General features: G+C 44.0%; 1 protein-coding gene across 6 annotated transcripts; it reads right to left on the minus strand.

The window, feature by feature from the left end:
- Positions 1-13,542: 13,542 nt before the first annotated feature.
- Positions 13,543-16,908, minus strand: LOC122008298 (transcription factor NIGT1-like). Of its 6 annotated transcripts, none has more exons than XM_042563999.1 (7): positions 16,699-16,908; positions 16,506-16,594; positions 16,209-16,411; positions 15,846-16,116; positions 15,673-15,749; positions 14,806-15,118; positions 13,543-13,697 (listed from the first exon to the last, which is right to left on the minus strand). In XM_042563999.1, the coding sequence occupies exons 1-7, from the start codon at positions 16,710-16,712 to the stop codon at positions 13,558-13,560; spliced, it is 1,107 nt and encodes a 368-aa protein (XP_042419933.1). In that variant the 5' UTR covers positions 16,713-16,908; the 3' UTR covers positions 13,543-13,557. The 6 variants fall into 6 exon arrangements, 4 of the variants coding, with proteins under 4 accessions (XP_042419933.1, XP_042419932.1, XP_042419935.1 ...); XR_006119257.1 differs by lacking the exon at positions 13,543-13,697 and adding exons at positions 14,268-14,511; positions 14,655-14,720 and having other exon boundaries at positions 16,506-16,851; XM_042563998.1 differs by having other exon boundaries at positions 16,506-16,899.
- Between the last annotated feature and the right edge of the window lie 396 nt (positions 16,909-17,304).

Below are 17,304 nucleotides of genomic sequence, written 5' to 3' on the forward strand. Positions count from 1 at the left end.
AACCTAGACCTAGCCTTCTAGCCTCCTCCATCAGCCTTGCGTCCCTCGGATGCCTCCCCATCCTTCACGTCTTGCCTTTTGGAGCTTCCATCAGCATTGTCATTGTTGTCGGGTCTTCCTTTGCCAAGAGGTCGCGCCTCCGGGACTTTATCCATTGCCAAGTCACACTTGGACTTACGTTGCCAAGACTACATGCTTGGACTTACACCGCCAAGACTCATCCTTGGACTTTCCTCCTTTGCCAAGATCACACTTGGACTTACGTTGCCAAGACTACGTGCTTGGACTTTCACCGCCAAGACTCACCCTTGGACTTTCCTTGTTGTACCTGTATCCTGCACACTCACAATGCATATCAAATACAACAATAAACCTAACTTAAACCTTTGCCCAAACATCAAAACTTAGGGCACCTAGATTGCTCCAACAATCTCCCCCTTTTTGATGTTTGGCAACCTGTTTAAGTTAGGGAAACATAAATGCAATACATATGCAAATAAATATGCAAATCAACTCATGCATAAATAATGAAACCTAAATCCCTAGGCTCCCCCTTCACCTAAGCTCTCCCTTGAGTTAGGATTTCTCGCAAAGGTAAACTTCTCCCCCTTTGCCTAAACAATCGCTCCCCCTTCACCTAAGCTCTCCCTCGAGTTAGGATTTCTTACAAAGGTGTATAGGTTTCCCACTTAAACCTAGACTTCTCCCCCTTTGCCATACATCAAAAAGAGCTCCAACAATATCCCAATTGTTGAAAACATGTCATCCAAATTGACCCTAAACTCATGTATTTATCCCCCATGGATCTCATACATTTAAACGAGTTGACACGGTCAAGAACAACGTTGAAAAACACTTTTAGGCTGGTATCAGTCGACTGAACTAGGTACCAGTCGACTGCCCCCTTCGACAGAACCTTACAGAAGCATTCTGTGGTCGAAATCTACTGTTACCAGTCGACTGGTCTTGGCACCAGTCGACTGCCCTCATAAAAATGAGCTTACAGAGACATTCTGTGCTCAAAAACACTGTTACCAGTCGATTGGTATCTGCACTAGTCGACTGGCACCCTATTTCTGAAAAAATCAGCCTTTTCTGACCAACTTCAGAAATGCACCAGAAATTCTACAGACCTCCAAAAAATCTCAAATTTTGTGGAGAGGTCTATTTTAACCTTGTCTACTTGGGAAAAATATATATAAAAATATATTTATCACAGATCCTAAGATTGACACAAAACACAAAACTAGCTAAAAAGTTCAATTGAACCTTGACTTAAAGTCCTAGTTTTGGCTTCCTCTTGATGTAACTGCCCATACTAAACCATAATGCACCACTAGCATTAGTTTATATGGCATCTATACATCAAAAACTAATTTTCATGCAATATGAACCCAATTCATATTTCTATGCATGAAACTCAACTCAATTGTGTCAACCCACTATGTTAGAGACTTAAGTTCGTCTCCTAACCACTTGGCACATTTGATAACCCATCTACCATGGGTCCCAAAGGCTCTTCCTAACCTTAGGAATCTTAACCTTAGTCACCTCCCTTGGTGACTCATTCACTATAGCTAGGTCACTTCGATGCACCTCGGGTGACACTTGGCCTACTAAACTCTCCTTCTTAACCTTAGACACCTTGTCTTTGATTAATTTCTTCTTGTCCTTAATCTTGGACACCTCATCCTTGCTATAATTATATACTACCCTAGCATATTCCTTCTTATTGGCCTTGGATGACTCTCCCTTGTCCTTGGTAACACCTCCCATACCAATGTCATGTGATACCTTAACATTTGACGTCCTTTTGGTCTTGGAAAAGATTTTTATGTTTTAAAAGAGTAACTCCTCCTAAAAACATGGTTAAACTTCTATCATTGCACCAACAATGACTTGGGGTTCCTAAATAATTAGGAAAATCAAAACTTGAAGTTTTGAGGTTAAAAATTCAATAATGAAACTAACCTCAACCGAAACTTCACTTTGGTTTTTCTTAACCAAACCATACTTGTTTTCATCATGAAAACTCATGTAGACATTATTTAGAGTATACTTTATCAAGGAAAAATAGTTTTCTATGAAAATACTTCCTATTTTCAAAGATTGACACAAATTTGAAAACTCTTGAAAATTTCAATGTTTTCTCTTAGTTTGTGTCTAACTTTCCAATGATGATTACTATCAAAAGATAGTCTTCACCAAGGTTTTTCAAAAGTATTTTGAAATCATTTTTAAAACCAATATCCAACCACGTTCTTTGAGCTCAATGCACATGACTTGTACATTAGCTTTCCCAATGATTGGAAGACACATAACTATGTGTTTTGATGAACCTAAAACTCAACAAGATGCACTAGATCAACATCTTGAGTTTAGTTCACCATCTTAACATCTCACTTGTATCTAACGTGTATTAAAACACATACAAGTCACCTTATAGTTCTTTGTGAGATGTATATTTGGTCTTGCCCTAAACTAAGGGATCATGCATCTCTATCTAGGCATTGTAAAAATCATGATCATCCATCTAGGATGCCACTTGATATAATCCCTCTTGTTGGGATATTTACCATTTATAATAGATGCCATTTGTCCTTAAATAACAAGGGAATTAAAGTAATGCATGATGTTACATGGCATACATCAAAATAAGCAATTTTCAAAATGAAAAGCAAGCTATAGCTACATGATGTATGTATGACATGACATGACATGGTATTTTTATATTTTTCATAATAAAATATGAATGCTAAATATAAATATGATGTCATGACATATGATAGGCAAACAAAATATGGCAAGTTAGCATAAATAAAATTTACCTAGATTACCTATCTAAGTATTCTTAACCCTAGCTAACTCAAAATTTAACCCTAAATTGCCCATGATTTTCCATGAAAATGCCAAAACCCAATTTTGACATTTATTTTTCCTTTCTAAATTTGTGCCATTTTAACTTAAACAAATTTCTCAAAGTATGGTACATTTTACTCTTTCCAAGAGTAAATGAAATCAAATTAAAACTTAGATTTGCCTTTTACCTTTTAAGAAAATATCAAAACTCCAACTTGGCATTTCTTATCCTTTTCTAAATGTGTCAATTTAAATTAAGTTCAAAACCTCAAAGTTTGACACATTTCACTCTTCCAAAGAGTGAACATCTTACATTATGACCTAGATTTTTCTTTAATTACTCTAAGAAGATACCAAAATCCCAATTTGGTATTTCTTATGTTTTTCCACATTGCGCCAATTTAATTCAAACATAATTCCTTAAGATTTGCCACATGTTACTCTTTTCCAAGAGTGACAATTTGGATTAAGGTTTACATTTCCCTTAATTCCATAAGAAAATGTCGAATTCTAAATTTGGCATCACTTTTGCTTCTCTCTAGTGTGTCAATTTAAATTAGATTTAACTCCTCAAATTTTGACACATTTTACTCTTTCAAAGGGTAACACTTATCATCCTTTTCATTTTCAAAGGTTAACAATCACTTTGAAAATGCTCTCAAGTGTCAACTTTCCCAATGTTGGGTTAACTACCTTTCCAATTGGAGTTGACACTCTCTAAACCCATCTAGGGTGTAGAGAATATGTTCCTAGGAACCCAATACCTATTGGTGCTCCTTGGATGCTCTAGGTACTCACTAGGGATGACTTCCCTAGATACCTTCCTAACGACCTTTCTTGGCTTCTTAGAAGCCTTGGTCACTTCCACTAGGTCACTTCTAGGGTTAACTCCCTTTGTAACCTTATTTGTGACTTTATTAGGCCTTTTTGGAGCCTTAGTCACATTGGTCTTGCCAAAAATACTCTTAGGGATTCCTTCCCTAGTATCTTTAACTTGACCTCTAAACCTAGGGTTGGTCCCATAACTATATGGAATCCTATGAAAAGAAGTCACATCCTTCTTGGTTTTAGGTTTGTATCCCAAACCTCTATAGTCATTGGATGGCTCTTGTCTAGCTTTTCTTAGGTTATGCTCATTTTGACCCCTAAGAATATTTTCCATTCTTGTTAAGGTCATTTCTAAATTATCAAGTCTTGTCCTCAAGACTTGATTTTCTCCCCATAAATCTCTAGATTTTGGTTTTTCATTGAATCCTTGAGCATTTCTATTTTTAGGCATATATCTAAAATCCTTGGTGTTATTGCCTAAGTTGTTATTTACCTTCCTAACCTTAGGTGTGGTAAATCTAGCATAAGGAGGAATATATTTATCCTTAAGGTTATCATGCCTCCTATTCTCATGATAAATAGCATTAAGATGATAAGAGTTATTTCTAGCATGCTTTTTATCATATGTCAACGGAATGGATTCATTAAATGATACCTTGGTTTTTACCTTGGAAGCTCCCTTCTTCTCCCACTTCTTCAAGTGCGTCAATTTCTTGAGCTCTCCTCTCCTTGGGCACTTTGTGTGGTAGTGACCCCACTCACCACATGTAAAGCACCTAATGTGCTTCTTCTCCTTCTTCTTCTTCCTACAACTCACATTAGTTTCTAAATTAACTTTAGTGAGTTTAGGGTTTACCTTCTTGAGTGAAGGACACCTACTCTTGTAGTGCCCCATCTTACCACACTCAAAACATTTGATGTGGTCCTTTGTGCTCTTCTTGGTAGTTGAACTAGAGGGTTGAACTTCCAAGATCTCCTCTTCCTCGGATTTCTCTTCTTCCTCTTCACTTGAAGATGTGGACTCTTCCACTTCTTCATCTCTTGAGGATGTGGAAGATCTCTCCTCTTCCACCTCTTCCTTCTCTTTCTCTTCCTCCTCTTCCTTTTCCTCCTCGAATGTTGACCTCTTGTCAACATCGGATTGGTCCTTCTCTTCTTGGACCAATGAGCCATTTTCCTTGGGCTCTTCCACTTCTTGGATTTTTATAGGGTCTTCATGATAGGCAATGATCTTTTTCCAAAGATCACTTGCATTTGTGGTTTCACCTACACTCAACAAAATATTAGAAGGTAGTAAATTATTCAAAATTCTCGTTACCTCCTTGTCTGCCTCCGATTGCTCTCGTTGCTCTTCGGTCCAATGCCGAGGTCGGAGGCATTTACCCTTCTTGTCCGTAGGAGCTTCAAATGGGTCACTCAAGACAACCCATTGGTTCCAATCCATTTGGAACCATGTCTCTAACCGCTTCCTCCAATAATTGAAGTCTTCTTTGTCGTACGGAGGTGGAATTCGGATATCCCATCCGAGTGGTCCTTCGGACTCCATCTTCTTCTTCCTCTAGCTTCTTGCTCTCTTGGCGGTTAGTCCGTAGAAGAGCGCCCTCGCTCTGATACCAATTGTTGGGACCTTGACGTCCGCTAGAGGGGGTGAATAGCGGCTCACCCAAATCGTTCTCTTCCTACGTTGTTAGCTTGCGCAGCGGAATAATACAAAAATAAACAAGCTAAACAAAATACAAGACAAGAAAGAATGCAAACCAAGCTACACGATCATTTACGTGGTTCGGAGATAAAGCTCCTACTCCACGGCGTGTCCGTAAGGTGGACGATCCCTATCCGTCGGTGGATTACTCCCCGGAAGACCTCCGGCTAGCTCAAACTCCTTGTGGGTGGAGAAACCTCACCACAAACTCACCAAGACCTCTTGGACACAAGGAAAACTCTTGAGCACTTGTAGACTACTAATTAGACCTTAACCAAGTCTAATTTCGTCACCTTGGCCGGTCATACCAAGCTCCTTCTTATAGAGCTTGGAACAAATCAGAACCTGATTTGCCCGTTACCAGTCGACTGGTCCTTGCACCAGTCGACTGGTGCCAGCCCAACGGCTATCTCAACGGCTCTGCTACAGTACATCAGTCGACTGCTACAGTCACCAGTCGACTGCTACAGTAACGCTACAGTACTGCTACAGTAAACCCTAATTCTAGGATTTTACCTCGAGTACATTCACTCAGCACTCGTTCTCGCCCGACCAACCTAGACCTAGCCTCCTCCATCAGCCTTGCGTCCCTCGGATGCCTCCCCATCCTTCACGTCTTGCCTTCTGGAGCTTCCATCGGCCTTGTCATTGTTGTCGGGTCTTCCTTTGCCAAGAGGTCGCGCCTCCGGGACTTCATCCATTGCCAAGTCACACTTGGACTTACGTTGCCAAGACTACATGCTTGGACTTACACCGCCAAGACTCATCCTTGGACTTTCCTCCTTTGCCAAGATCACACTTGGACTTACGTTGCCAAGACTACGTGCTTGGACTTTCACCGCCAAGACTCACCCTTGGACTTTCCTTGTTGTACCTGTATCCTGCACACTCACAATGCATATCAAATACAACAATAAACCTAACTTAAACCTTTGCCCAAACATCAAAACTTAGGGCACCTAGATTGCTCCAACAGAAACTTTCGCTGACCGGTGGCCATAGGAAATGGGCCCACAATATCCATCCCCCACTGGTCGAATGGACATGAGACGGTAGCTGCTTTCATTTCCTCCGCCGGTCGGTGGGAGAAGTTGTGATATTTCTGGCAAGAAAGGCGCGTCGCGAAGGTCCGAGCGGCATTCGCTTGCAGGGTTGGCCAAAAGTATCCGGCCAGCAGGATCTTCTTAGCCAGTGATCGTCCGCCCGGATGCCCTCCGCACGATCCTTGGTGCACTTCTTGGAGGATGTACGCCGCGTCTTCCGAGCTCACGCATTTTAATAGCGGGCGAGAGAAAGCCTTCTTGTAGAGTTGGTCTCCAATGAGTGGGAACCGACCGGCTCTCCTTCTTAATAGTTGGGTAGGATCCCGATCGGACGGTGTCGCACCCGAGCGCAGAAATTCTATGATGGTTGTCCTCCAGTCGCTCAAAAACGCGAGGCCCTCTATCCGGTCGACATGTGCCACCAAAGATACTTGTTCAATTGGCTGTTGGATGACGACCGACGTTATTGAACTTGCTATTTTGGCCAACTCATCTGCCGCCTAGTTTTTCGCTCGGGGTATCTTCTGGATAATGACCTCTCTGAAATTGGCCTTGAGCTTTTCGAAGGCTTCTGCGTAGAGTTTGAGCCGAGCGTTGTTAATTTCAAAAGTACCTAAGAGCTGCTGCGCGGCAAGCTGTGAATCTGAATGCAGCGTCACCCGACAGGCCCCCACATGCCGGGCGGCCTGCAAGCCTGCTATAAGGGCTTCATACTCCGCTTCGTTATTTGTAGCTCTATAATCCAGCCGGGCGGATAAGTGCATCTTTTCTTCTTGAGGAGAAATTAATAACACGCCAATTCCGCTCCTGAGACGAGTGGACGATTCGTCCACAAATAATTTCCACATAGCTTCGGGCTCTGGCCTTTGTCTTCGACAAATAATTTCCACAAATAATCTCGACATAGCATCGCCGAGCTGCTAGCTGATCTCCTCATATTTCTCACTTTGTCTTCGACCGGGAACTTGATCTTCTGGTGGAAAGTGGAGACAACCGCTCGGAATTCACTGAGCGCCGGTCTTCCCAATATTACGTTGTATGCCGACGGAGAGTCGACAATGACGAAGTTTACAGTCCGCGTCCTTCTGAGCGGCTCCACTCCCAACGAAATCGCCAGCTGGATCTGTCCGACCGGCAGAACTTCATTGCCCGTAAACCCATAGAGGGGGGTTGTCATGGGCAGCAGCTCGGCTCGATCAATTTGTAATTGGTCGAAGGCCTTTTTAAATATGATATTGACCGAGCTTCCTGTATCAATAAAAATGTGGTGAATAGTGTAGTTGGCTATTACCGCTTTGATGAGGAGAGTGTCGTCATGCGGCACTTCGACTCCTTCCAAATCCTGGGGCCCGAAGCTGATTTCGGGTCCGCTTGCCTTTTCCTGGCTACAGCCGTCCGCATGGATCTACAGCTGTCTGACGCTCGCCTTCCTTGCCCTGTTGGAGTCGCCTCCGGTCGGCCTGCCAGCAATAATGTTGATTTCGCCTCGGGAGGTGTTGTTTCTATTTTCTTCTTCCCGAGCCGACGGCCTAGGCTGCTCCCTAGGCCTCCGGGGGTTGTCCTCACGCCTCGGAGTATGGTGCCGCTCGGGAGTCTGTCTTTGTCGCCTGTCGGACATCATCCGATCGGCTTCCCGAGGTCTCTGTCGCCTGTCTGATGATGGCGATCGACGACCGCCACTCTGGGGAACGGGGTGAGCGATCAGGGGAAGGCTTCGATAATCTCTTGTATTGTGCGTGTCCGTCCGGTGGAATGAGCAGAACATAGGCGTCCATTTCTTTTTAGGCTTGGGCCGCTCGGCAGACACTTCTTGAATGGCGTGGGATCTTACATGTTGCAGGGGGCGAGCTGCTTCAACTTACGGTCCTCTGGGCGGCTGATGAGCAATGTGCTGCTTCCGCTCGGCAATGGGAGCCCGCTCGGTTGGAATTTCCTTCCTTCGGGACACTTGGGCTTCCTCCACATTGATGTATTCGTTGGCCAGGTGCAGCATATGGTCGTAGTCCCGGGGCGACTTCCGAATGAGTGAGCGGAAAAAGTCCCCGTCCACGAGGCCTTGCATGAATGTGTTCATCATTGTCTCGGAGGTGGCCGTCGGAATGTCCATGGCCACCTGGTTGAATCGCTGGATGTAAGCTCTGAGCGACTCTCTGGGTTCTTGCTTGATGGCGAATAAGCTGACGCTAGTCTTCTGGTAGCGCCGACTGCTTGCAAAATGGTGGAGGAAGGCCGTTCGGAAGTCTTTGAAACTTATGATGGATCCATTCGGAAGCCTCCGAAACCACCGTTGAGCCGATCCCGAGAGGGTGGTAAGGAAAATCCGACACTTCACTCCATCTGTGTATTGATGAAGAGTAGCGGTGTTATCGAACTTACCCAAATGATCGTCCGGGTCGGTAGTTCCGTTGTATTCACCGATCGCCGGAGGTACATAGTGCTTTGGCAGAGGGTCCCGCAGGATGGACTCTGAGAATTGACGGTTGATCCATTCGGGCGAGGCATCCGCTCGGGGAGCCTTGCCTTTTCTGCTGTCTCGTCTCGGTACTTCATCCGATGAAGATCCTCGATCACGATTAACTGTTGTGGCTTCAGGAGGAGTGCGGAATAGGGCCCGATGAAATGGAACTGTGGCCTGCGGTGCTTCCGCTCGGCCTCCCGATGCCGATGTTGCTTGCTGCTCAATCCGCTCGGCCTGCGACTTCTGCCTTTGTTGTTCCACAAGCTTTGCTGCTTGTGTTTTGATCAGAGCGTCGAGTTCTTCTGTGGAGAGCATCACCGAGTGCGGTCGTCCAGCTTCGTCCATTGCTTCCGATCGGATACAGGAGCGTTCCCACATACGGCGCCAAATTGATCCTGTCCGAACGCTAAATCAACGGACGCTGGGCACGTGGCGCTCTCCGCGTTGTTGACGTAGATCCCCAGCTGATCGTACGGTCCTCCGGCGAACCTGCAGGGAAGTCGGGCCGGGAAGGGGTTCCCGGTGACGACCCTCCGACGGTCAAGTCAGGCAAGCAGACAACAAAGAAGTGGCTCCAAAAATCCTAGAATGCGTACCTACGGTGAAGTGCGAGGCTCCTTATATAGAGCTGGGAAGGAGCTCATGCACCCATACCGAGGCAAATATGTGTCCTCAGCCAATACCTCAGTAAGGGCTTGTCAGAAAGCTTACCTGACACCCTATTGCTACAGTCCAAGCACGTCTTTGATGGGACAGCGGAACCCTCTGCCGTAAGGTTTGGAGTATGGCCTGGTCATAGAGCATGCCCGCTGTCAGAAGATGTTCCTTGTCCTTTTCTCCTTACTCCATGCCGGGTTTCCGGCCGGTCGGCATTCACCTCACGTCCGACCAGTCATATGTACTGGTCCACTTAGGAGATTTCCGGTAATGTGCTCTGTGGGGACTGCTTGCAGTATGCTACTTTATGCCTTCGGCTTAACGGGCTATCCGCTCGGCCATATGACTCTGTTCAATCTGAGCGTCGGAATCCTCAGTTCCGCCGGGTCGTCTTTGGTTCAGCTGGGACCCCGTTCGGCCGACCGGTCTCCCCTTCTCCGATCGGACGTCGGTCACATTGACCTCCACGTGGCGTTTGTTGGTGCAACCTTAGGTCATGGTTGACCTGGGTGACCCGACTCGAGTTGACCTGACTCGAGGTATATTTTGATGTTTGACAAGAATAGAGAAGTTATATTTTGATGTTTGACAAGAATAGGAACTTGGGGGATTGTAGATGCAACCTTTGGTCAAGGTTGACCTGGTTGACCCGACTTGTGTTGACCTGATTCAGGAAAAGTCCAAGTATGGAGACTTGGCACGGAAAGATCCAAGCAGGGAGCTTGGCACGGGAAAAGTCCAAGTATGGACACTTGGCACGGAAAAGTCCAAGCAGGGAGCTTGGCACGGGAAAAGTCCAAGTATGGAGACTTGGCACGGAAAAGTCCAAGCAAGGAGCTTGGCATGGGAAAAGTCCAAGCAGGGAGCTTGGCACGGGGAAAGTCCAAGTATGGAAGCTTGGCATGGGAGGTCAGAGAGGGCTCGGTAGCTCGTTCTCTGGACCGGACGAAGTTGGAGAGGGCTCGGTAGCTCATTCTCCGGACTAGGTCAGAGAGGGCTCGGTAGCTCGTTCTTTGGACCAGACGAAGTTGGAGAGGGCTCGGTAGCTCGTTCTCCGGACTAGGTCAGAGAGGGCTCGGTAGCTCGTTCTCTGGACCGGACGAAGTTGGAGAGGGCTCGGTAGCTCGTTCTCTGGACTAGGTCAGAGAGGGCTCGGTAGCTCGTTCTCTGGACCGGACGTGGAAGTCGGAGAGGGCTCGGTAGCTCGTTCTCCGGACTAGGTCAGAGAGGGCTCGGTAGCTCGTTCTCTGGACCGGACGTGGAAGTCGGAGAGGGCTCGGTAGCTCGTTCTCCGGACTAGGTCAGAGAGGGCTCGGTAGCTCGTTCTCTAGATCAGGAAGGCTTTAGGGTTTAAGGCTGGGAAATTGGATCGGTCTGCTGACCGATCCAGTGATACACTGGGTCATCTGATCGATCTGGTGACCGATCAGTAACCAAACAGATTGGGAGAAGGAATGGCCTGATCGGTCCACAGACCGATCAGGGCTTTGTCAACCAACTCTCTGTGAGAGTTGGGATCGGTCTAGGGACCGATCAGCCTAGGGCCTGATCGGTCCACAGATCGATCAGGATCGCTACCAACTCTCTGTGAGAGAGTTGGGATCGGTCTGGGGACCGATCAGCGTAGGGCCTGATCGGTCCCCCGACCTATCAGATCAGCCCTGGACCGATCAGCATGGAGCCTGATCGGTCCAGGTCTAGCCGTTGAGACACAACGGCTAGATTTCTTCTGTCTTCTTTTTCACAGGTTCATTCGTATAAGAGGGCAACTACAGTGAAGAGGCTGCTGCTTTTGAAGAATTCTCTCTGGTTCTTCTTGTTCTTCTTGCTCATGCGATCTGAGCTTTGTTGAGCTCTCCCTGCTGAAGCTTCGTGTGAGCTTCCCTCGGCTGGGTTTCCAACATCAGTTGCTGCTGTGGTTGGCATCTGTGAAGTTGCTGCTTCATCAACAGTCGACGAGAAGGCAAGCAAAACTTGGTAGAGTGTTTTTACATTCATATTGTTATTGGCTTCTTGTTGTATTTCTTGTACTCTGATCTTGCTGTTGCAAGAGAAATTGTGGCGAGGTTTCTCCACCCAGAAGGAGTTTTCATTAGCCGATTTTCCGGGGTCTCATCCACCGACGGATTGATAGGATTCGTCCACCTTACGGACAAGCCGAGGAGTAGGAGTATCATCTCCGAACCTCGTTATATCGTCGCGTTTGAGGTTTGATCTTCTCCTGTTTCGTTTCTATCTTGTATTTCCGCTGCGCTAACTCAAATTGTAGGAAGAAACGAGAATTTGGGGTCGGCTATTCACACCCCCCCTCTCTAGCCGCATCCAAAGGTCCTCAGAGGGGGGGGGTCCCTGTTCTTACCGCCGGATCAACAGCATTACAGATTGTTGATGACATTAACAGGCCATTGAGGATTTACTGTGATAATAAAGTCGCAGAACTTTATGCCGAAAACAACATTAGTTCGTTGAAGTCCAAGCACATCGACATCAAGTTTCTAGCGGTTAAAAAAAGAGTTCAAAGTAGTCAGATTATGGTAGAGCACATTAGCACAAATTCCATGTTGGCTGATCCTCTCACTAAAGGCTTGGTGCCTAAGATGTTTCATGCACATGCTGTGGATATAAGAGTCCTTCTTATAGAAGAAGAACTCATCTAGCGGGAGTCTGTATTTATTTTATTATTCTATATTTGATAATAAAGATAAACATTTTGTTTTGATTATTATACGTGTTTAAAGTTCAAAACATTAATGGGAATTTATATGTTTGTTTAACACTCTGACTGTGATATCATTATTTACTACTGCTGTTTAGCATTTGGTATTTGTAAATATGATACATATTCTTTTTGGAATCATAAAGTTGATCATGATTTGCTATTACAGTTTAGCATAAAATATTTCGCAAATATGATATGACCTCATTTGAGGTCATCTTAGGACTAGTTGAAAATTGACATGCACTTATCACATTTCATATAATTTCCACTCTACACATCTACATCTTGATCTATGTCATTAATGACATTGGTATTGTGATTACTGTTGGGACTTGTTACGATCATATATATTAGCTATGACCTCTTTAATCCTATACCAATGAAGTTAATGGACCAGATTGTTTACAGGGGTATTCTATATCTATAAAATTTGATATCAACTAAAGTTTTACTTGTATTTCATATACAACTTACAAATAGCCCAAGTGGGAGATTGTTGGTTATTATCTCTAATTAGTAGGCTAAATTGTAAGTTGTGCATAGGAGACTTTCTCACCCATGTCGATGAAAGACTCCTTTAGGATAATTATGACACTGTAGCTTATTATAATTTGGAGCTATATTAAATGGACATAAAGACTGTATTCCTCAATGGAGATATGGAGGAGTCTATATATATGATGCAACCAGAGAACTTTTAGTCTAAAGATTCAAAACACCTAGTATGTAGATTAAAGAAGTCCATTTATGGTTTAAAATAGGCATCCTGTCAGTGGTTGATCAAGTGGTTATCTCATTTGGATTTAAAGAGAACCCCGTCGATTAGCGCATATATTTCAAGTTCAATGAGAGCAAGTTTGTTATACTTATTTTGTATGTGGATGATATATTGCTTACGAGCAATAATAAGGATATGCTGCATCAAACCAAGTCATTTTTACCTGATAATTTTAAAATGAAAGATCTTGGTGAAGCATTCTTTATTTTAGACATATAGATCTATTATGATCGTTCAAGAGGCATTATTGGACTTTCACAACATACATATATTGAAAATGTGCTTATAAAGTGTGGTATGCAGAACTGTACACATACAAGATCTACATCTAACAATCAAAACCTAATATTTCGAAAATTAACCTTGTACACAAGAGGCGTACACAAAGGATAAGAGACAACATAATCCGAAAATTATCCTAAAAAGTAGTCAATTATTGGATGTCTTTGTCATGTACTGATCTCGTTCGAACGAGCAATCTGCCCCAATGGACCTGTTAACCGACCGGACACTTCAAACCCGATCGACAGTTGACGTCGAATACCGCTCGACCCACTTTTGGTGGGTCCATTGGTCCTCTGAAGTTGACTTCTCTAATTTTAACATCCATGTCGACTGCTGTCTTGGTCCTTGACTCAAATTTGGTGGATCCCCTTTATCACCATATCAAATGTTAATAGTGAATTATTTTACTATATAAATTAATAGGTATACAAAATTCAATAATTTATTGCGTTCATTCCAAAACAATTTTATATAAAAGTCGTCTAAAAGAATAAGAATGAGCATTGAATCTATCTATGGGATTAGTTGCATCATTATTGAATAAAAGATTGTACGATTATAATAGTCTCTTCCTCTTCCCTCTTATCCCCCCAACGAAAGACCTTCATACTTGCAAACCAGCTTCTTGTTTATTCTTCTTGTTAGTAATAATTATTATAAATTATATTGGCCACTAGCTTATATTAATCATTCAAAGATCCATTTATCATTGTAATAATATAATGATGGGGTGCCCCAGCGACATAGTGCGATGATAAAAGATAGCATGAGTTCTCATACAACAAGGTTCAAAATTCATACAGGACATAATAGATCGGCCCATAATATTTGAACTGCTCGTGATATTTTACATCATCTATAGAGATCCATCTATACTTTCTGAATTTATCTTAATGACAAATCAAAAGTTTCGTAAGCCAAACCAATCACTTTCAAAATTATTAAATTTAAAGAATTAGATGCCTAGATTAAGTAATGTTTGTCGGCAAGCATTTGCTACAACATTATTCCAGCAAGAGGCGTACACAAAGGATAAGAGACAACATAATCCGAAAATTATCCTAAAAAGCAGCCAATTATTGGATATCTTTGTCATGATATGATAAGATAAGATACTGTCATTGGCTTCCATCCTTCTCCAAGCAGTCCATTCCATTTCATACCATGTGAAGGGATATCTCCCTAAAGTCTCCAAGTTAAAATTAACCTCATACGAAGGAATAAAATAAATAAATAATTAAACAGCTACTCAACAATCTTACAACGGCAATTCTAAATCTTATCGTCTAAAAACAATGTAAAAAGTGTAAAGCTATAAGTATAACCTGAAGTGTGTCAGCAAAAACCCTAAGTAATCAATCTCAAATCAAACTGTTTCACATACATTTATCCTGTCGATTTTATTCCATAGGAAGGAGAGTGAGTGTTATGGCAGAGAAAAAAAAATTCAAAATAATAGAGTAAGGTCTCAGTTACGCTGAGGTGAGGCTGTTGTCGTCTGTGAAGAGGAAGAGTTGGATGCACCATCATCGTCGTCGTCGTCATTATTTTTTCCTCTTGTTTGTGCCATGCTAGGCTTCTGCTGCTTGAATCTTAAGTCTGATGCCAGTGCAGCCACAGGGGTGTAAACACGAGGAGTAGGTGAACCAGAACCAGGAATTTCTACTGCTGCTGGGGAGTCCTGAGGTGGAACCCATACGCCTCTCATTAACACAAACTGTGGAACATGATGGATGCTATCGGTGCCTTTAGCTTCAGGGCTCTGCCTCTGGTGGTATAGTCGATATTTCTGCAAAAAAGCATTGGGAAATCTAACTGCAGTTGGGTCTCTGTCCAAGAGGGAGAGCAGTGCAATACATTGACAAAAGTGAAGCAGTTTGTGGAGCGAATATTTTAATAAAAGATAAAGCAGTTTTTGAGTTTCTTCCACTTGGTAAGTAGATCATCGCGTTATATCCGCCCCTAACTCTCAACTATTTAGCTGAGGAAGCTAGTTAAATCAGATGAAGAGACAATTTGGGGGAAGAGATAACATATCTAGCGTAGCAGTAAAACTGGGAAAACTGACACTACCGGAATCAGTGTCAGACATCTCCAATGACTTTTCTGATGAAAAAGAATTGTGTCCATCAATAATATTGTGGCCGATGCAGACGAGTACGAACAAAATTAAGGGTTTTTATATTATTCAATCATGTTATAGTCGATCCAATTGATAAAAGTGCAAAGATTTGCAATGTAAAGAATCGCGATAAGATTCATCGGAATATTCCGAAGCTAGATCACAGTTTTGTCTCTGCTCGAGCTCGACTGGGAGAAATATTAAACTTTGATTAAAGATACCTGTAAATGGCTCTTAACTTCGTCGTTGGTCAGGCCATCCACCTTCATTAGCTCCTTGATTTGCTTTGGCGTTGCAACTGTAAACTTAATCGATGGTGATTTTTTTCTACTATAGTTATGGATAAATGTGAAAGATAACTATCAAAGGTTTGATTTTTATGAACACTACGTACCTTGAGCGCCACCGAGCTGCTCGAGGGCATGGAGAAACCGGCGGTGGAGCTCCGGCGACCAACACCGTCTTGTCTTCTTATGAGACTGAGACTGAGACTGACCTTCCTTCTTGTCATCGCTGCCACCATCACCTCCTCCACCACAAACGTCTCCTTTGCTAGCATTTGAGCTTGCCGCTGCAGCAACTTTATTTTCTCTTACAAAAGGATGAAATGCTCCTCCGTTAGCACCGACTGCTATCGGCTTCATAGGAGGAGGAGGAGGAGGCTCCTAATCACGAATAATACACATCGATCGACAATTAGTCACAATCATACCACAACGAGCACAAAATTAATCAAGCAGGCGAGATATATTCTCACGGCCTCTGTTTCTGCACTCTGATTCCACAGCTGGACCGACTTAAGCCAATCCAGCTTCTCAGACGATCCGGTCGCCGGCGGTGGCATGCTCTTCTGAGCATCTGTAAATCTCTCTTTCGAGGACGATGACGAGCTCGGCTTCAACGGAATGAACTCCTCCAGCACAGGCCTATCATCCATCCTTTGCCTGAAGCTTTCGATGGCTGTAAACAAAATAAGCACTACATTATTTAAGAAATTGATGCGACAGTATATACGTCGACCTGTCGAACTCCCGATCGCACGTAACTAAATCACCTTGAGTGACGAGTTGCATACAAAGAGGCAACTCTCTACGGAACACTTGTATCTTCTTGCGCTCCTCCTCAAGCGCGCGGACGTAGTCACTGCAAGAAAAATCCATGGCTTGGTCGGGAGCCGAGGTCAAACACCTCGTGATCATACGGCAAACACAAAGATACAAGAGGAATCAATGGAAGAAGTATCGGACTTCGCTTTGTTCATCAAATTGATGAGGAGAAACCGAGAAGAGGCTGTATCACATAAGAAGACAAGAAACGCTTTGGGAGAGAGAAGGATGGAAGAGGAAAAGAAGAAACGAGAGATGGGACTCCGGAAGAGGGAAAGGAATCAAAGCCGAGGCGTCGCGTACAAGTTAAAACGCCCCAATCCGTTACGATACTAACAAAGCGGTTACGATCGAGTGTAACGGACTGTTTCCCTGCTTGACGCTCTCGAATAGGAGGGACATTAAGTAAGTCGGACTCGCGCCACTGTTCCGAGTGGTAGCGTTTCGTAAATAGCGGGCGTCACATTGAGAAAGAACGGGAGGGCGGCTGGTGCTTTGAATATTCCCAGTGCGATTCCGCCACAATTAAACGGTGGGCTCGCGCTGACGTCAGACGGGATAAGGTCGAAGGAACCGGACGAGAGCTACAGACCCAGAAGTGGTCAGATCCCCGACACGTGCCCATCCGACGGTCTGGGCGGGTTTGGTGGATGGTGCGGAATCTGCACGGAATCTACCATGAAGAGGAGCTCCGTTTGACACGCCTACAGCCTGCAAATCTGGTGAAGAAACTGAGACAGGAATAGA

This window comes from Zingiber officinale, chromosome 8A (genome assembly GCF_018446385.1).
Source record: "Zingiber officinale cultivar Zhangliang chromosome 8A, Zo_v1.1, whole genome shotgun sequence".
NCBI classification, from domain to species: domain Eukaryota; kingdom Viridiplantae; phylum Streptophyta; class Magnoliopsida; order Zingiberales; family Zingiberaceae; genus Zingiber; species Zingiber officinale.

Bases quoted from the DNA above. Each gene is read 5' to 3' on its own strand.
- LOC122008298 (XM_042563998.1), bottom strand. From the start codon at position 16,650: ATGATCACGAGGTGTTTGACCTCGGCTCCCGACCAAGCCATGGATTTT. The intron at 16,412-16,505 runs GTGATTTAGTTA...TTTTGTTTACAG, and splicing joins TATGCAACTCGTCACTCAAG to CCATCGAAAGCTTCAGGCAA. The intron at 15,119-15,672 runs GTATCTTTAATC...GCTTTTTTGCAG, and splicing joins AAGTTAAGAGCCATTTACAG to AAATATCGACTATACCACCA.